General features: G+C 39.9%; 1 protein-coding gene across 3 annotated transcripts in view; it reads right to left on the reverse strand.

Annotated features, from left to right (window-relative positions):
- Positions 1-3,323: 3,323 nt before the first annotated feature.
- Positions 3,324-21,343, reverse strand: part of NRK (Nik related kinase) — a 102,395-nt gene continuing 84,375 nt past the window's right edge. For all 3 annotated transcript variants that reach the window (XM_086619663.1, XM_086619664.1, XM_086619662.1), the window contains 7 exons: positions 20,697-20,840; positions 19,306-19,440; positions 17,156-17,256; positions 16,461-16,610; positions 12,958-13,117; positions 5,267-5,406; positions 3,324-4,458 (listed from right to left, as the gene is read on the reverse strand). In XM_086619663.1, the coding sequence (XP_086475789.1) occupies positions 4,375-4,458; positions 5,267-5,406; positions 12,958-13,117; positions 16,461-16,610; positions 17,156-17,256; positions 19,306-19,440; positions 20,697-20,840 (914 nt within the window). In that variant the 3' untranslated portion in view covers positions 3,324-4,374. The remainder of the gene's footprint in view (positions 4,459-5,266; positions 5,407-12,957; positions 13,118-16,460; positions 16,611-17,155; positions 17,257-19,305; positions 19,441-20,696; positions 20,841-21,343) is intronic.

Here is a 21,343-nt window from a genome sequence, read left to right on the forward strand (position 1 = left end):
TTCTTCTCCAAGCTAATGAGACTCAGCTCCCTCAGCCTTTCCTCATAAGGGAGATGCTCCACTCCATCATCTTTGTGGCCCTGCGCTGGACTCTCTCAAGCAGTTCCTTGTCCTTCTTGAACTGAAGGGCCCAGAACTGGACACAATATTCCAGATGTGGCCTCACCAGGGCAGAGCAGAGGGGGAGGAGAACCTCTCTCGACCTACTAAGCACACCCCTTCTAATACACCCCAGGATGCCATTGGCCTTCTCGGCCACAAGGGCACATTGCTGGCTCATGGTCATCCTGCTGTCCACCAGGACCCCCATAAATCCAGTTCTGGTAGCGTAAACGACTGCAAGCTGTCATTTCACTGTGGTTCCACTGCCCTCATCCCACTATTTGTGTAACGAGAAAGGCCGAAGCACAGAAATCCACTTGTGAAGCTCGTCAGCAGCACACACGGCACAGTGGCAGCTGTCACCCCCACCCGCACTGTTCCTAGGCTGACTTCTCACACCGTGACCCCAACGTCTTTATCCACTGCAAGGAAATATATTCAGTTTGTCTCTACAGGCAGATGTAGGTGTTTCCTTAGGGATACTGACTGCATTTGAAAACAATAACAAAGCTTTCTATGATTTTTACAATAGCTTATGCCAATATAACAGAATTTTACAAGCACAACACTAGTTTTGATTTTCAGAGTATTTTTTATTACTGTTTCAGTTGTACAGTTTCAACATTAGGGAATAATACGTAATGTACAGTACACAGCTTGCGTTGTTCCCAGGTTTTAAAGTCCTGTGTCAAGGTTCAGGCTGCAGAATAGAGTTCACCATTCCTAAAATGAAAGCAGGAACATACAGTACTATCTTGCTGCAGTATTAGTGCCATCTTGTTTGGCAAATACAAAATTAGGAGCACGACCTGCCATTAGGATACTGCATGCACCGAAAGATTACTGACACGGATCCTTAACGTTCTGCCTCTGTAGCATTTGCTCACATCAACGTGACATCACTAGAAAAAACACTTTAAATAGTTTGCTCCTTGGTTTTAAAAGGTAGTGAAGGGGTGCAGCTAGAAAAACACCTCACAAAGTGAAACTACAAATCTGATAACACATTTTGCATAGTTAAATTTATGTCAGGATAAACTTGGGTCTCTGGAATTTTTTTTGAAGCCTTTGAACTTTTTCTTTGAGCTGAACAGTGACTCAGAACACTCCCTCATTCAGCATTCAGACCATCAGGTCACTCCAGATACCTTTCCATTTCTTCGGTTACTTTCTTTTCCTTAACATCCCTCACCCTTTTTAAATTCCTCCTACAGCAATACACTGTTCCAGACATCCACTCTCTCCCCTTTGGCTACTCCTATTGATTTTCGCCAGCTTTTCCCTCCTCTTCAGTCACTTCCACTCTCTTCTGTTACTCTTCTTGACATCCCTGGTCTCTTTCTCATCTTTAACCATTCTGATTTTTCTCTTAATAAAGAGAAAATGCCACCGTCTCCTTGTTGCATCCAGTTGCTATTTGCAGTACCACTTCTGAATCCTTTAAAAGCATTCACCTCCAAGGGCCTCATTCTTTCCATATTCACACATAGGATGTAAACCAAATAATTCCAATGGTTTTACATGCAAAGTGACAGATGAAAAATCCAACCCACTGCCTTAAATCATAGCTGGAAAGAAAACAGAGCTAATAGAAGGAAACACAATGAAAAAATAAAATCTCAATGTAATTGTGCACATTCCCTCTGTTGAACTTAGTTGTTTTTTTCCTCTCTTGGTATAGAGCTAAAACATCTTTACAGTGTGTCAGCTTCCTGTCACACATTTCTGTTACAATAACATTAAACAAGTTTGATCGCGTTTGCTTCTTTAATCTGCTAATATGGATTGTTCTAAATTCCCACGGTTTTCTGCTTAGTTCTTTTTAACTAGTGCCCAGCATCAGGAAGAATCTGCCTCCTACCTGTTGACACCAAAATGGGAGAGCAAAAAAATTCACACGCATCCCATGTAATGCAGAGGCTGCTGTGATCAGCACACTTCAAAAAAATATTACAGGGCCGCCTGGATCATTGATTGCTTATAGCACAAGTAGTTTTGCAAGCAAGTTTTGCACACCTGCTGGGTACAAATGAAAGCTGTTCTTTCTTCATGGTCTCATAGACTTTTTAAGTCAAAAGCAACTAAGTTGTATTTCTGATTGTCTGCAAAGTATTTTTTGCCTGTAACTTTCACCTCTCTCTCTGTTACAGGTTTGGATTTGTTTAGTTTTGTGTTGTTTTTTTTTTTTGTGAAAGTTGAACAAAACAAGCCCAGCGTTCAGTAGCACAGGGAGCCAAGGCACATTTTGCTCATTTGCTCCAGCCCTAGAGTTGGCAACAGGTAGGAGGAACATTACTAGAAATACACAGAGACCTCTTGTTTTCACGCAGCTCTGCCCACACACAGTGTACCATTCAGGTTTAAGTCAGCACACAAGCTGATTACTCACATACATTAAGAACCACTGTAAGTATTTAACTGCACGTATTTTTTAGTATGGCCTCAGGCTTACTTTTTTGTAAATTAAAACAATTAAAAGGAAAATACTTCATAAAAAACACTATACAATTTGAGATAAGCTAGTGCTTGTGAAAAGTGCTAGGTTAATAATTTTGGAAAGTGCAGTCCTCCACATAGCCAAAGAACACAGACAGCAACAGCGTAGGCATCTCTGATCTGCCCGCAGCAGTTGAGGTGCCAACACGGGGAAGGGGGGAAAGGTGATGAGCCCCTAGTTTGATTCTCTGCTGACATATACAAGGATACCAGTTCTGGAGGTGATGGTTGCAGTCTGAGCACCTGTCAGTCACAGCATGACTGCTAACACTAACTTAACCTGACACACACTGTTATTGCTCCCCTTCACAGTCAACTTCGAATCATCATTCTTGAGGTAGACGACCAGATATTCCAACACACTTTCCCTGCACCTTTCAGTATCACATATTTCAAGTAAAAAACACCTATTTTCAAACACTGTAGCTAGTGATTTCACTGTTGCCTACAGTGTCATCCATACTGTATCATGTCTGGAATGAGCTCTTTTATATTACATTTGATGCTTTACATTTTCAAAGCATATCCAAAAATCAGCTAAATGAGGATTGCATTAAACTCTACAGTTTACTCATAGTATCTGATTATATATAGTATATATATTTTATCTGTATACTTTCATGGCCATAATACAAGCCCCTGAGAACAGAGTTTATGCAGAAACACTGGCACCAATAACACTAGTGGATGCAGCTTTATTTAGGTGCAATTAGCATGGAAAGCACCTGAAACTATTATATTTTCTATTTATAATAGATTAACTCTTTGGATATTTTCATAACTATATTAAGAATACATTTGTTATTCTTAACATCCGTTGTGGAAAGATTATATTTACACACAAATACATGAAGGCCTGATGCTGAAAGAGCAAGAAGGGAAGAAAAGAAGGTGTTTGACCCTGTGCCCTCATATACATGGGTAGTGCCTTTAAATCAACTCGGATGAGCGTAGGTCTCGCGTTTGAACAGAAGTTTTGGGTTCAGGTCCATAATGCTTTATGCATATATGACTTTGACAAAGTACTATTTAAACTATTTTTACAAATACATTCTACAGTAACTGTGTCTACAGGCTCAGGCATCCAGCCCTGAGAGAAACATGAAGTCTGGCCCCTGCATTTTGTAAAACCTACCAGATGGGGTACATGTCTAGAAGTAGCTGCTTTTACAACTCTGCAGTGAAATGCACCTGTTCTACCTAGCGCAGGATACGATCCCTCGAGCATCCCAATCTGCCTTAGGCCCCATAATGAACAGTTGCTCTTTCACTGATTGTCAGACTTGGCCAAGTGAATCTTGGTGAAACTGTAACATCTTGCTTAAAATGCAAACCAATCCAAAACTCAGTTCAAAATAAAATAGATTCCAATTTGTCACCCAGCTTATTTGTGGTTTTGTATCTACTTGCAGATGTTGCTGTCCAAAAAAGAAAGAGACTTCAGTTCAAGATAACAACATTACATCATCTGTGAAAATGAAACTGTAGAATACAGGAGCTTCTTAATATTGGCTACATTCTTCACTGAAGTTATTCTCTCCTAACGTTGTGAATACAATCTTGGTTTGCAAAGTATTTTAGAAGACAAACTAAACGTGTTTGAAATACTTTGACAGGAAAATGAAATTCTTTCCAAACTGAAAGAGTAGGAATTTTGATAAGTTAATAACGACAACATTTTTGTAGGTAAAAAATGCAAATGTGTGTATATTACCTCCAAGCATTTTACACCGCTACCTACAGGGAATTTCAAAGCATCCTTCATTTTGATGTGATTTACCAGTTGAATAGTACATTTTGACCAAGAGTCATAAAGTATATTTGACTGCTGCCTCCTGACTGTACGGATGCAAAGAACACCTTGAAAGGGGAAAGAAAAAAAAGAAAGATATGCTACTGTCAGTTTACATTTATGAGAATATTTTTACCCATACAGGAAATCTGAAAGAATGGCACAGTCCCAAATACAAGGATATATATCTCTCACAATTCAATTTTAATCCTATGAGAAGCTTTTTAAAGTGAAGCCATACTTGTGACACAAAGGAGATTTTTTTGGTGTGTATTTATTTTCCTATTTGGAAAGACACAAGAGAACATTTAAAAATAATTAGAGTTTTGGCCCACAGTTTTTCAAATATGGCAGTGGGACTAAGTAGGTTTCACAGAACATTTATCAAGAACTGCTATATTCAAGAAATCATACTTGTTATGCATACGGTAGTGCCTGCAGTATCTCAAATACTAGACCATTGTGTTTTTTTTTTCCCTGGTGGCTGCTCTGAATTGCCTGTAATTTCAGTAGCCCAGGAGAGGCCGTCCTATAGTTGGGCATTATCAGGGCTGGCTCACTAGCCCTCCCCACTACACCTGTTGTGCCAGAGTCTGGCCAGCTAGCAATGTCTCTGTTTGTTATCACCTCTGGTATCAGTTAAGGCTGGGTGGAATGGGAGTTATGACAGAGCTAGCTAAAGTAGGGTGGTGTGAAAGTGCAGAATATCACTACAGTAATTGCTTTGTGGGGTCAGCAATTACGTATACTGTGAATAGGGAATAAGGTAAGAAATAACCAATGTAAAGACAAAGTTACAAAATTTAAATGGTCTTGGTGTCATAGTCAACTAGTACTCATTTTTGCTAAATCACCACATGGTAGTCATCTCTGTACCTTGTCGTTTCTTTCACATAGAAATTTTAGCTTCTGTGCTTTCTTGTGCATAAATACTCCTTCCAGATTTCCTGTTTCCACAGAGCGTAGTTCAATTGCCTTCTCTCCCCAGCCCATGACCTGATTGGATTGAAGGTAAGCTGAAAGAAAAGAAAGAAAAAGAAATAAATTGATACTATTTAACAGCTGAAAAACAGATTCTTGCCTCATTTATGTCACTATGAATCTGAAGTATTTCTCTTTGATAATATATTCTGAATTATTTGTATTTTAAGGTTACACCAAAGGCCTTGGGCAAAGTAACTAAATTTCAGTTTGTCCTCTCAGACTTGTTTTGGACTCTAGACATAAATCTTAAGTGTGCTACTGTTGCGTATTTTAGAATCACAAAAGGTTGTAGGAAACCTCTGAAGGGCATCTTGTTTAACCCTTGCCCCCAAAGTAGGGCCAAATTAGACAAGGTTACTCGGCCCCCTGTCCAGACATGTTTTGATAGATACTTCACAACCTCTCTGAGCTCCTGCTGCAATGCATCACTACTTGAAAGGTTAAAGTTTTCTTCCTAATAACTAATCGGAATTTATCTTGGTGTAACTTGTGCCCATTTTGCCTCTCATCCTTTCACTGTACACGTCCAAGAAAATTCTTGATTCCGTCTTCTCTATACCCTCCCATTAGGAAGTTGAGTTTGTATTTACTATGGAGTTCAGCTTAGTCTGAAACCTAAACACTTTTGAATCTGAGACTATGGCATCATTAATTTGGTGTCCTTTGCTATTATCTTCACATCACAGGTTACTTGCAGTACCTCCAAAACCAAAGGAACATACTCCAGCACCTTAAATCTGGCAATTAGATGAGAAATTGGAATAGTGATGAAGGAGTTAACACTGCGGATTCCAAATTAGGCACAGTTTCAATGAAAGCCCTCCGATTAGTTTAGTGCATGTATGGGCTTCCAAGGTAAAAACACATTAGTTACGCTCTATTGATAGTCAATGCTCAGAAATTGTTCTTCTTGCTGAACTATGAACTCTTATTTCATCAGTCCAAGAATTGTGGTGCTCTGATATGATGTAGAGGGAATTTGTGCATTTGACTGGTTTTCAGCTTCAGTGGACAGTGCTTGCCTGCCCTACATTGTTAGTGCAAGCAATGTGTGTTCCTTAAAACCTTCCATGTTTATTTAGATTTTTGTCTAAAAATTAAACTTCCAGGACACACTGATACAGGAAGCAACAGCCCCTGATCCTACTTTAGGACAGCATGCCTGAGTGACTGTATATCCTTCTTCTACCAATTGTTGATTTCACGTTAACTTGGAATCCTTGCTTTATAATTCTTGTCAAAACAAGTGTAGGAAAATTATACTTCCTTGGAAACGTGTGGTTTGGCTACACTGTTGTGATTTTAGTTCCCTCAAAGTTGACAGATTTTCCCTAAATCTGTTTAGTATCCTTTCAGTTATTCTTTCTGCACACACCCCGAAAGCTTCCCTTCCACTAGAGCTGAGAGCAAGAAAGTTCTTTCCCAGTATTCCAGTCATGGGGAAAGAGGAAGAAACCATCCTGTTTGAAAAGTGAAACAGCAGTGCGCAACTGAGGATAAGTGGGAGAAGAGAAGGGGGAAGAGGGGTATTTTCTAAACATCAAACACCTGAAATCAAGAAATGTTTGTATCTTTTCTTTATCCTTCAGTTTGTAGGCTGTACGACAGGGCACTACTGCTGCAGGCTGCAAGGAAGACTCATTTCCCCAACATACAGGAACAAAGTCATTCAGAGTTCCCTGAAGCTCCCACGCTTCACCTAGATTACTGCTCATCTTAAAAGGCCTACAGCTGTGCATGAGCTGTGGTTCTTGTTACACCATTTACACCAGCATTACTCACTGGACATCAAAGAATACATGCCATAAAGTCAGTATAGCAAAGTGAGCTCAAAATCAGTTTCTTAACATCGTGAAAGCATTAGCAACGCTCTAAACTTGGGACTAGACTTGGTATTTCCTGTTTACACTGTGTAGTAACATCAAGTAGAGCCCCCGTTCAGGGAAGTGACTGCTTCAAGGGAAAACGGTTGAGGGAGATAGGAAAGGTGAAAGAAATTACTGAGCCATATTGGAGCCATTAACTTCTATGAAGTGTCACTGATGTGAGCTGATGATCTCAGTCTCGCGCCAGTATCGTACTCACAGTCTGAATGAGACAAGCTCATTTTGTACCACAGAACCCAGATACTGGTAGCATCTCATTTCCCTTAATGTTTCTTTTCTTTTTTTAAACTCTTTCCCTTCAAGGATCCCTCTTCTGATCTCACGTACCAAATCTGGCTCACTGCCCTAAGCAGTTATTCCCAGTTGACTTCTGCGTGAGAGCAGAATCAGGCCAACCCTTGGCAAAATATCATAAAATTGGGCTTTTCTGGTTAGTGTTACAGTGTTACTTTCTCTTCCATCCATATCTCTGTGCCGCATTGGTATCACTTGTGACAGTTGTTTGTCTAACCTGACCTTAAAGACCTCTAGTGATGGAGACTCCAAAAATGCCCCGGGCAACTGATTCCAGATAAAGCAAGAAGTTGGAAATGAACAAACTGAACATGGATTAAGAGTCTGACCCACTATCGCATGCCTGAGTCATGATATAAAACTCCATTTCACAGGCTAAGAGAGCATACGCTGCCTTACTGAATTCCTTTTTGGAGACAATCAGTATGTGCACAGGTAAAATTCAATGCAAAAAAGCTACGGAATTTTGCTGTTGTATACACGTTTGAGAAAATTGCTTCAGGCAAGTATGCAGATGAGCACGAACATTAAAAGGAGAATATCTAGTGATGACTTTGCTGACCCTAAAAGATACCAGCTATTAGAGACCATACAGATCTTAAAATGGAGTACACTCCTACAGAACCCTTCTTTGGCCCTTCAGTCAAACCCAGTATGCTCTATGAAATCATGAGTTTTATTGGTTCCTCACTCTCTGGGGAAAGCATGTTGGTTTGTTTCTTTTTAGACAAATGGAAGGGAGACATGTTGAGGAATGGGAATGGAATATAGAGATACCAACAGTGTCCTGTGATGCAGCAAAACTCGTTGCCACTGAAACCCAGCCTCGAACTCTCCAATGCTGCTGATGATCACTGGTTAGGGACTGATTAGCTACTTGCATGTACTTCTGGCTGTGGCCCATGCTTTAAACCTTACTGCCCCCAAAGTTAAAGCAATTTTGGGTAGGAAAACTGAGGGAGGACTTGGTTACTTCTCCTGTGCAATTCTGTGAAATAGTTTTGCTGCTATTATTTATGTTACCTGGATAGAAGTGGGTATTTTTCTTCCTCCAGCCACCGCTGTGGAGAACTTTTACTAAATGAGAGAAGCTAGAGAATTAAAAATCAAGAAAGAAAAAAACCTAAGGCTGAATAAAGGCACAAATGGACAAATTAAGAAATTGGCCATGCGAGGCAGGTGTTTTTCTGCTGTATGTTTTGGTTAGATTGCACTGGACAAAGGATTAACACTTACAGTTCCCTAACCACCCCAAGCAAGCTAGGAATAAATTTAAGACTAAATTTTTTTTTTCTAAACATGTATGTTTCTAAGCATCTCTTTTCCAAAGCTTCTCTGCTCCCAGTTGTTGCCCACTCCTCTGTAGTTATTCCAGTAGAACCAACAATCCAACTCAGAAATGTATCTGGGGTGACAGTTTGCTTGTTTGAATGCTTTTTGCTGTCTCCTGGGGGAAAAGCACACAGGAGATCTGCCAATACAAGCAGGCATTTTCTGTGCATGAGCTGGATGGCAACTGTTCAGAAACTGGTGAGTATGTCGATAGAGGCAGTAATTCAACACCTTTTGGTAATGCTGTCTGTTTCTCTACATAACATCCTTTTTGCTTCTAATACGTACACGGCAAAGGAAATAAGGACTTTTATTGGTTCCTCACTCCGGGAATATCCAGTTTTGTGCCAACCCTCTAAAACTACATACTGTAAATAATTCATTACTCACACAAAAGGGCAAAAGTGCTCCCAAATCTTATTAACTTGATGTCTCTTAAACCCTTTTTTAATCCTGTTTTATAGAAAGAAAATATTACAGCTATATTTGTATTTAGCCCTACATATGTGAAATATCTTTTAGATTAAACATAGATAGAGTACTTATACAATTTTAATTTCCCATGGGATTTGAGTTTCCTCTCTCCAATTTCCTATTAACAGATCGGTCACAGAGGTCCCAACTTAAAGACTATGAGAGTAAGCTATATTTAGATTCCCTGCCCTAAATCCATCAATTATAATAAAAAAATCTTTTTTATTTTTTGTAGTCAAGATATTCTCACCAACTACAAAAGTTTTCTTTCAAAATAGTCGTTTAAAGAAATCAAGAAATGAGCAAAGGATGGCTAGAGAGCACCCTGAAGTTAACACAGAAGCGTTAACACTTCTACACCTGAAATAAAGTGAAAATTTTGAGATAAGTTCATAGGGACTTTAGGAGGTCTGAAACAGGTCTGGAAATTCCCAGAAAATGGGATTTCTTATGAAACTTTCAAGTTCCCCCTAAGTTTGGCCATGCAAATAACTCAGTTATTCACACTTCTCTCATAATAGTTAATGTTTTTGTCTAGAGCCAAGAATTTGGAAGGATCAAGAAAATTAATAGGAACTAGTGGGAAACAATTATTAAAATAATAGTTAACAGAGCTCTTTGTTTAAAGTTTGAGTTGTGTGTTGAATTATAAGTTGAGTTTTGGTTTTTTTTTAGTGGAAGTGTGATTCCAATCAGAAGTCAAATTAAGCTCGTACCACGTCACAAAGTTTGACAATTTCTGTTCCAAAGAAATCCATTTCTGAGATGCCAGAAGTGCTGCAGCAGAAATGCAAGGGTGCTCAAGCTAACATAGTGGAAATATTCAACTGAGAGGGGCTGTTTGGAAACTGCCTCCCTTCAGCAGTGGAATCTGCAGAAGTATAAACAATGGAAGAGACAGGCGGACCGAGACAGACACCTTTCCTTCCAGAGAAAACCCACAGTCCCGCTTTCTGAGCGCTCAGAGAAGTTCTGCGAAGGGCTGTTTACTCAGCTCTCCTAACCTCACCATCCAAAACCTTCAGTCTAACTCACCCTCTGCCTCCTCAGCAGGAGCTTTTAATATACCTGTGCTAGCCACCTGTCCCTGGACGGGCACCACATTCCCATCCAGTGGTGCCTACTTCTCTAGACTGACTACAGGGGAAAATCTAAACTACTTACATGGACAAGACTCCTAACTTCTATGCAGTAAAATTCACCAGACTGGATGCCACCCTCAGAAGCATCTTCTCCATCCTCTTCCTATTTAACTGCCCTGAAATACTATAACAAAAATTCTTAGGCAATTTTGTACTGATAGCCTTCCATGCAAACGATTATCATACTGGTGTGCTGAAGAACAGGAGAAAAAGCTACATGAAAGGCAAATGTCCAACTGGCATTCCTTCTATTAAGATGTAATCAACCTTGAGTAATTGAGAATATTATGCCTAACCAGATGTATACTGAAGGATATTTTAAATTAGAGTAATTAACTGGCACAAAAGATCACATTCAGCTGGTCCAAAGTGGTGAAGCTTTACTCACTTCAATGCCAGCTGGGTATGCGTAAGGAAATTTGTACTGAAGTTAAGGCAGCGTGATTTCCAGGCTACAAGAATGCTTTACAATCCTTTCTCTCCTATCTGTGGGTTTGATGATTCAGTACTTTCAGCAACATTAGGAAGAAGGACTTAAGCTCCCTCTGGTCCAAATCACAGACATTCCTGCAAAGTATCTAGATTAAGTGAAAAAGCTTTGAGAGCAATCAGTCCCCAGTGACACAAACTGCAAATTTCCAAGCAGGAGTCACAGATCTATGCGACCCTTCTTGCAATATCTCCCTTACTAAAGCAGGAAGGAAGAAAGCCCTTTGTTCCTCAGGTATCATCCGTCTTTGAAACACACTAGTAACCATGACTCTTTAGGACATAGCATAGAGTAAGAATAATACCACTAGAAAAGCCTGTAATAGTTACAAATAACATCCACGGTTTAAAAGGTATTAAACAAGAGATTAGGGTTAATCTCTGGCAGGACACTTATATAAATGCAGTCGAATTTAAAATTGTTTCTTCGCAAGGCAGGAAAAAGGAGTTCTAACCAATGAAGTACATGTGGGAAAACAGAGAGTTTGAATATTTTATGAAAATCTTATATGCACACCATAAAGTGGATAAGACATTACAGTTTGAAGAAAATGTTCACGTTAAGCTTGCTGAAGGAAGCACGTCCCATAACAACACGCTTCTGGAAAGCTTCTGTCTCTTTGAGATAGCATTCATCAGTGCAGCTTCCAATTCCGTTCAATATTTCTCATTAGAACTCTTCTTACCCTGGCTGAGTAATTGCTCTTTGATTATTGATTATTTCTTATGGTGTTTCCAACATTAATTCAGAGGGGATGTAAAATTTCAACATATCAAAGACCATGAGATATTCCTATGAAAAAAGGGAGAATTGACTTGCTACATTTTGATTATGCCTTGTAGCTCTGAATATGGGCTGAAAAATGGAGATAAGGCTATTCAGTGAAGGGAAGGAAACACTACAGAGTTAACTTAGAACCTTACACCTGTTTTTTCAAACTGAAGCAGTTTTGTTGCTGAATTTTGTTGAAACGGTGGGAAAAAAAAAAGTTGTCTTATAGCAATTTGTGTTCTAGAGGTGGGCTGCTTGCCCTCGCACTGTTGAAAACCCTCTACAAATGTCAAACCTGGCATTTACTCACGGGTGTTATTCTACTGATTTTAAATGGACTTTTCCTAAAAGTACTCAGCTAGAAATGAAAGGAGAAAGGTGAACATCCTCTATTTTTCACTGTGGCATCCAGTTTCTGCCAAGCTAATAATATGCTTTTGTACAGTCTAAGTGTCTTGGGCTTTTTTTGTTTGTTGGTGTGTTTGTTTTAAGATGCAGAAGAACAGGAGTGAGCCAGAACAGAAATTAAAAGCAACAAATAATAAAAACAAGAGTCTGCCTGTGTTGTTCTTGGTTTTTGCCACACTGTTAAGTTGAAGCCCGCTGGGGAAGGTGAAACAAACAGCTGTCCTGGTGACAATACAATCAGAATCTCCTCCTACAAAGCCAACTGCAAGCGTGGAGAGATTGAGAATCTGTTAGAAATACCCGGGGCTGGCAGCACTGTGAAATAAAGTGATAAAATTAAGGGGCCGTTTGACAGCAGTTACAGAACTCTTCAGCAACTGACCTCCCTATAATTGTGAATTTTTACATGAAACTCTATGGGCTATGAACAATCAAAGTAGGCAACAGGAGTACCTTTTCTACCTCTGCGATTCCCGTAATTCTCTCTGTGAAAACTGGTGGTAAGCTGCATCCTCAGGGAAGTTTGGCTGTACAGTCAAGTTATGATGCAATAAACAGTGTGACAAGAATACAAACTCTGTGACCCAAATGCGAAGACTCTCTTGCAATCATCAGCTGTCCTACCACAGACATACATAAATCTGTTTACTCTTTACACGTCTGGTTTGCTCAGGAGCTGCTTTATGTGCCGCACAACCACTTTCGTATGGATACAAACCTCATAAAGAAGTCAGGCTTCATGCAGCTGGATCTTCTATTTAATAAAGGGCTATTTTTCATACGTACCTACAGATGCTGGCATTTCTCCCCACTGTAAAACAGTCTCCTTTGTGAAATGCCCATATATATCAATGTAGATGCCTTCGTCTTCATAGGTGAGTAAAAGCTCCATTCCACTGGTATTCGGGAGGATGATAATGGCATGTGGGCGAATAGCCCCCTGGATCTAGAATCATATTTTACCAAGATTTATATCAGAAAATGGACTGCTATCCTGGTGACTACATCAATCTGACTAGCTTGGGAGGGCAATAAAAAGAACCAGCTCATGGAAAGTGAAAGAAGCGCCTGTTTTCAGAAAGGCTGGGTAGTTTGCTAGCTAGCCTCTGAAACAGGCTGCCTCCCCTCCTCCCCCCTTCGAATACGACAGTAGGTTTGCAAAGAAATCAACCTTCAATATTTCACTTGATTTCACCCGTATTAACTGGCTTCAAGAAGCCATGGAGCCACTGAGACACAATAATATTTACTTACTCACTCACAAAACACTTGCATTATATAAAGAGAAGAAAGGTGAAATAATTTTGAATTCGCAATTATTTCAGAAGATGGAGGAAGGACAAAAGCTGCCACATTCCAGGAAATCAGCGCTTTCACTTTCCATGATATTTCACTACCCCCACTCACAAGCCAAAACCTGTAAATTTAGCAATATTTACAGCAAGTTGAAAAGTTACCTGGACCTTTCAAATACAAGCCACTCTCTGTCCTTCCCTTCCCACATCCTCCACTAAAAATAGTTCCCCATTTAAATGCTGTTCAGCATACATTTTCTGCATGCCACAGGAACAGTGCATTTCACTCACACAAATTATTTTAACAGCTGTTCAATGCACTAGAATCTCTCCCAGAAGCCAACGTGTCCCAAGTGGAAAAAAAAAAAAGTCCAAGTATACAACCATGAAGGTGGGGATTTATGAAAGCTTTTTCGAAAGAAAAAGAGGACAGCATTAAAAAGCAATAAGAAAGCATTTCCTTGTTTGAAGCACTACTCAAAAGTGGATGTTAAATAGTAAATTAAACGACTACAATTATTATTTTTACAGAAAGCATACGACTGCAGGCAGTTTCTACATCATTTTCACAAGCCAGCAACACACAGATCTTTTTTTCTTCAAGCACATACATTTATGCACACCATAAGGGCACAAGGAAGAGTAAAAGAAGCACTGAAGCTGTACTTGCCAAACTGAACACACTCAGGCCAACCACTTGACTCCGTGCCTCCGCAACAACTATCCGTAACACTAGAACGGGTATCCAGAGTCGCAGAGCAATTTTAATGCGTTGCCTTGGTACTCGCATGAGCGATCGAAGCAGGTAAGAGATGAAGAAAGAGGTGGGGAACCAGGAAAAGAGGCTACCAGAAAGCAAGAGTATCTAAAGTCAGCCTGGTGAAGTCTGGTCTGCTGCCACCACAAAGCTCCTTGAGAGAATTATCCAACTCTAGCAGATGCTCTTTAAAATAATGAAATACTGAAAAGACAGAGCCACTGTAGGAGCAGATTTATTTCAGGTCTAAGACTCTGAAGGGAAAATATATTTTTAGTACATGCTGACTTTTGGTTGAAGAGCACACACAAACGGAGTCAGTCTTAAAGGTGCCCCGCATATTCAGGACAGTCACCTGGGAAATCTCTCTCATCAGGTACATAATTATATTTGCAGCCTGCTGAAAAACTAAAGCCTCTAAGAAGGTTCACTTTTTAATTTGCCTTTCTTATCTTGGGCAATTACGCTAATGTTCTTTTTGACAAGTCATTATTCACCTTGCTTAGCAACCAGCTTCCAGGGATGGTATGCAGGCACCATGCTTAGATTTATAAACTGATGTGAATTTTTCATAGTTGCATAGTTAACAAAGCTACTAATTGTCAGATCAAATAAACCCTCTAACAAAACAAATATTAAGTCCCTTAAAAAAAACAAAACACAACACAAAAATAAACAGCACAAGCTTTTAGCAGGTGATTCAACAGTTTGTTTTGAGCAGCTAGAAAAGTTACTTTTGAATTAAGAGAAGTTTATAAACTTAGCAGCCATCCTCAAACATTGTGTCCATGAGAAACACAAGCCTGACAGAACCCGAAGGCTGTCACTTGTCAGGGCAGCAGAGCGATCAAGTGGCTTGCACGGGCGGCGTGAGTTTTCATTTGGTTTGAAAACGGGGGCAGGTTGAGAGCGGAGAAAAAAAAAAAAGTCGGGAAAAAAAAATTCAAGGCAAAGGCTGCAACATGCAGATCTGGGATGAGATTTCTTCAGACCACCTGAGCGTAACTTTGGGACACATTGCCTTGGGATACAAGGCGGTCATGGCACCTGGATGAGCTAACTCTGCCCCTATGGAGCTCTGTTGATTTAAGGGAGGTTTTCAAGTGTGCACAGAAGTTTCCTTGCCAGGAGCCTCCCATCAGGCTAGAGCCATGGAAACCTGCTAGTTTTCTGGACCTAAGCTCCCAAGTTTCTCTGGGTTTGGGACTCTCAGCTTTGAAAAGAACTATCTAGAACAGCTAAAAAAATAAGCAAACAACAACAAAAAAGATTAAAAGCAGAGCACAGACTTCATATTGGACAGCCCCATGCCAGTCATTCACTTCTGCAGGGGAATTACTTTGCTGTTATCTGAATTTAAGCAGGAATTTAGTGATCATGACCACCATCCTGTCAATGAACAGATGCACAATGCAGTATTTACACATCAACGTGAAATCAACACCTTCATGCCAACTTCTTGACAATCTAAGGAGAAAATCCTGAGGAAAATGTAAAAATTCTTTTGAATGTAAGGACTGATTTCACAGGCAACTGAACGGTAAGATCAGCAAGTTTATTTAGTCTGGAAGTTGGGTTTCTGCAAAGTCATGACTGAAAGGCAAATCACATTTTGCACACAGAGCCTGGATCTGTAATCATGTGCAACAAATGCAACTTGGCTCCATGGTGAAGAAATTGGGATTACTCATGGGTGCACACACAGACTTGGCTCCTCTAGCTACAGGCACTCGTTGGTGCAAGGGTAACATGCCTGCAGAGGAGCGAGATTAAAACGTGTTGCAACAGTCTTTGTAATCCAGGCCAAATTTCAGCTCAATTCAGCGATAATTTAATCAGCTTGTTAGCAAGACTGAAAAGCACCGTGGCAGATTGTAAGTGTCACCTAAATTCATGTAGATATTATTGTGTCTTTGATTGCTTAAGAAGGCCTAAATTTCCAGGATAAAGCAATTAAAAATAATACTGTCCATACAACATTTATTATTAAAAATAATACTGTCCAACAATGGCTTTCTGACATCAAACCATTAAAATTGATATTCTAGAGGTGATAAAAGCATTTTAACACAACTTCAGCATTACAAAAGTATGTAAAAGTGGTTTTCTATTACTTGGCACACAATAATTATTCTCTTACCCTGTCTTTTGAAATACAGCACGACTCTTAACCTGAACATCATCAATATACAGCCAAAAGAACAAAGGCATTTACGTAATTTTTTGGAGTATCTTACGTGTGTTGGAAGGTACAGGTCATACACAGATCCAGAGTCCACATCAATAGCGTGAAAGCCTACTAGGGAGCCATATATGACTTTTAATCTTTGTCCATTTTCAACAGTCAGGTCGACTGACAGTGGTTTGTGATGAAGCGAGGTAAAGGACTGGAAAAAGAAAAATATGCTTTATAACACAAGAAAGCTGTTGGTTTAGCGATCTACATACATGATCTTAAGAATTTTCAAAACTCAAAAGTTAGACAGCTATTTTTGTTAAATAGTATGTTACGTTTAAGGAGCCGAGTATCCATCATCCACTGAGCTGCAAGGAGAGCTGGATAATTCACTTGTGTTTTGAAAAAAAATCCAGATTCTAGAAATGGACTAGGCAAAAATTAGTCTGAGTACCATTCGTGTTCCATGTCCTCCTCTTTTGAGGGAAAGCAGCATCAAGTGTGTGAACTCAAATGTACGTTTTGGCACAGCACTGAAACAAGTTATCCACATCTAACAGAATCATGACTGTGAGAGTTTTATGCCTGCCATCTCCAATGTATGTCAAATGAGCTACATTTTCTTTACAAGAATATTCATTTCATCTTTAAATAGAAATAAATGTTATACAAAGCAACAAAAAAGCAAAAGCAAAGAGCAGATGAAAGACAGTGAGAGACAGTGACACATCTGTACCAAAGAGAAGTTTCGCTTACCTTAAAAGCCATGAATTTGTGATAAGGCTTTGGAGCCCAAGCATAAACCTCCACTGAGTTTTTCAAAGCAATTACAAGGAATTTGATTCTCTCATATTTTACTGTAATACAAGAAGAACAATTCCTTAGGTACCAGACAGACACTTAAATCAAAGACCATCTCATCACATGAAATAATTTCAATGAACTACTTCTAGAGGCAGACATCCAGCAAGGGAGACTGGACATCAGTGTTTAATATCACCAGTGACAATACCTTGACTGAAAACCTATAGTTCATTTATTCTCACTAAAGCCAGATGACTGTTAACAACATTTATATATTGCTTTTTATATATCTATGGAAAAAAAATAAAAATCTTACCAGTCAGAAAAAAAGGTCTTGACCCTGCAGCTAAGCCAACCTACTATATTTTCCAGGTGTGAACACACCCCAACATTGCTGGTTGTGAATAAGCTGCTTTTGAAGGAAAGGTGGTTGTTGGCTGAACAATTCTGTTAAACTCTGCAGGGTGAATTTGCATTTCACTGTTCATGTGTGGGGTTAAATGTGCTGGTGCTAGTGTGGGCGAAGGACTCCCAGGTTTCTGAGATGAGTAAGCATTTAAGAGATGAGCAACTTCTCTAAGTTGATTAAGGTCACGTTGAACCCATCGAAAATAATCATGCATTGAAAATTAAGGCTTCTTTGTGTATTGTGTTTTCACTCTGCCAGAGAGGCAAATGCTTTGGAAACAGAATGCTGGGGTATCGCATCCCAGCGCGTTCACTCTTCGTTTCATATTCAGTGTCTGCTTGGCAGGGATTTTTAAAAGACGCAGGTGTTACGCTACTGAAGTAAGGTTTGTTTTCTGTGGGAGGGTGGCTTGATCAGCCCTTGCTGCTTACAAAAGGAACAGTTCACACCGGCCAAACAGATAGCAGAGCCATGAAGAGTGGGTAAGGACGGACACCAGTCGGGAAAATCTCACATAGGCAGAGAAACGGTAAAAAAAAAAAAAAAAAAAAAAAAAAAATCAAACTCCACCAAAACGCAGAACAGCACATCCTTTTCCTCTTCTACCTGGACAAATGGCTGTAAAACCAAAGGTCAAGGTACAAGAAGATTCACCAAGACAAAAAGACAGCAGCTGTTTTGTCAAAGAAGTAAGAGTAGCTTGTCGTATGAAAACACAGAAAATCCTACCAAATGTTTGCCTAATTTTAGGATAGCTATTTTTCTTTTTTGATTAAAAAAAACCTCACACCAAACCCAAAAATGAGCAACTGAAGTGTAATACGAGGTGCTTAGCTATAATCACAAAGCAAGTAACAATGCACATCTGGTTACTTTCTTGGATTTAACCCTTGCCACTTTTAAAGCTGTGAGATATAAAGGCAAAAAAAACCTGTCAGGCAAAGTATTTATGAGAGCCAGCCCCCCCGCCGTCTCCTGCACTCCTCTATATCATTTCTCTACTTGACTTTGAAAAAAGTGCCACTTCCACGTACCATCTTTCACCAAAGCAAAACTTGTGCTATACATCATACCCCTCACGCAGTTAAATGATAGAAACTACCACAATACTGATGCTCATCTTCAAGAACGAACTGCGTGAAAGCCAAATAAAAGCAAGATGGTTTTTCAACTGCTACGGTACCATTTCCAGTGTGTAAGTTCAAACAAAGGTCTATTTAGGTCTTTTATGACCTGGAGACAGGGATGAGCTGTAGCACATCCAATCTCATCTACCTATGCACATCCTACAAATACGATTTACTAGCACTTTACTAGTCTGGTTTCTTAGCAGTTAATCAGGGCCTGGAGGGAAGCTGAATAGCATGGAGGTGAAAAACATCAGTCTAATTAAAGCCTTAAGTAACTACAGAACTTCTAAACCACTGACTGAGTGACAGACCAGGGCTGGAACTCCCTTCTGCCAGCCGTCACGGAGAATACCCAGAACATCATCCGGTAACTACTGCAAGAAGAGATGCTACCTGGAATGACAGGGAGCAAAGCATCTGCCATGTAAAACAAGGAGGTTTGAAAGAACTCAGACATATTCAGCCCAACAGAATTCTGAAACAGAGCTGAAGAAAAATGCTGGTGTCACAAGATGCAGCAGGATGATTAAGCAGCTCTTCAAGGAAAAAATAAAAAGCCTTACCAACTTTGTAGTGCACGCAGCCTTCCAGGTCACCCACAGACACCCAGCCTTGCCGCTTCTCCACCTCCGGATCATTGCGCAAAATTTTATTTCTCAGCCATGATAAGTAATATACCCTCAACTTATTCTTCTTCCCTAGGATTTGGAAAAAAGACAGACATAACGCTTTAACTCACTGAAGTGCAAACTCTCACCCACTTACAAAAAGCCAGAGTTTTGTGACTGAGTACAGCAGGTCTTTGTGCCTTGTCAAGGTGAAGGAAGAGCCCAGCAGCGCAGAAGAAAAACCCTGAGTGATGGTGACATGCAGGAGGGAACTGAAACACGAGCAATCCTACAGCATTTGGCACATGTGCACTTACCTCGTGACTCAAGCTTCATGCAAGATTTTCACACCTGACTAAAATTTCTCCCTCAGGCCAAAGAATAAGTCTCTATAGATACACGTATTGTCAGAAATAATCACACTATCTGGCATTTACTCTTTGATGTGAAGGAAGGAACACAGGTATGGCCTACAACGGCCATTTTGAATAAGTGACTCAGTTCTAATTAACCGACAATCTTCATTACAAGTAGCTATTTTCTTTCGGACGCTTTTCCAGGTGAGAATTACTTTGTCATCTTTCATCTCAGTCACTCTTTCTGTTGCTTCAGTTCATAAGTACACACAGTCAACAGCAGTCTGGGATCACAGGTTAGTCTAAAAGAGAAGGACTGTGTCGTGTAAGCAAGGGGACCTGGCAATATGGGACAGACAGCTTGCATCATCACCTACCATGGTGAGTCTGGGTTGCAGATATGGAGCTGCCATTCCTTGCTGGACCTACATCTCCGACCTTGTTAAGTACTAAGCATCCTTTGAGGCCACTCTCATCCGTGGGGAATAAGGGCCTCAGTACCTTGCAGGGCAGAGTCCAAGCTGATTGTCAGCAGAGGTTGAAGATGCTACCCCATTTAATGTTACTGATGCTTTCACAGTAGAGATCACTCTCATGTTACTGCTTACACATCTCGTTGAACACAGAGTGAGGTTCTTTAATGATATTTTAATAGAATTGCACTTAGATAATCTGACCCTCACCTATCACAGAAACAAGCAGACTGACAAACCATAACTTGCTAAGAACCAGTTAATTTTAAGAATATGAAACACTTCATACTTCCCACAAACCATTTGTACACATTAACCAGTTAAGGAAATATCCCAAAGCCTCTCTGAAATGAGAACGTAAATGTTGAGAATTCAAGAGAGCTTTCCGATTAACAAGAATAACTGTCCTGTGATTTTCTGTAAGAGGAAATTCTTCAACCTAGTTTATAACCTAATTCTTCTTTTTAATTGCTTCCAACCTCAATGCAGGTCAGATACTTTTAGACACTGAACTAACCTGATATAGTAATTAGCACATTGAGTCCTTCCAGAACATCCATTTGCTGGAATCGTCTCCTTGTAATCAGCGAATAAACTCTTCCTTGTCCACTTCTGTCCAAGAGCCACAATCCATTCTCTGTTCCCACCAGTAAATTTACTCCTGATACATGGAAAAAAATACTGCATAAATCACCTAATGATTCAGAGTGTTCATTGTTTTGAGAGCAGATTCTCATTTAGTCGCAATTAATGGTACCTGATAATTTCTCTGTTGCCCCGTGGATGACCTCCCAGAAAAAAACGAATAGGTAAAAAAAGGATCTCGCCATTATAGTTTTTACGCAGCAGAACACTTACATGCTCATGTAATTTAAAGGATGAGTACTTCCGCTGAAGTCAATGTTGATTTAAACAAAAAGGAAAATGCTTGGCGAACTTGAACTTCTCAGGTGACCTTGGGAAGTGCCTGTGAGCACTGCAAAAGTCCCAGTCCAGCACCACTCCACTGGCAACATAAGAGATTCAACTAGATGATCTAAGGGTCTCTACCAATTAAAAAAAAAAAAAATTCCCCCTTTCCCCAAACACAATACTCAAATCACAGGAGGACCAAACTTGGGGGCAGAAGGGCTGCTATTACGAGGAAGTGGAGTGTTCATTTGA

This window comes from Tauraco erythrolophus, chromosome 13 (assembly GCF_009769465.1).
Source record: "Tauraco erythrolophus isolate bTauEry1 chromosome 13, bTauEry1.pri, whole genome shotgun sequence".
Taxonomy (NCBI): Eukaryota; Metazoa; Chordata; class Aves; order Musophagiformes; family Musophagidae; genus Tauraco; species Tauraco erythrolophus.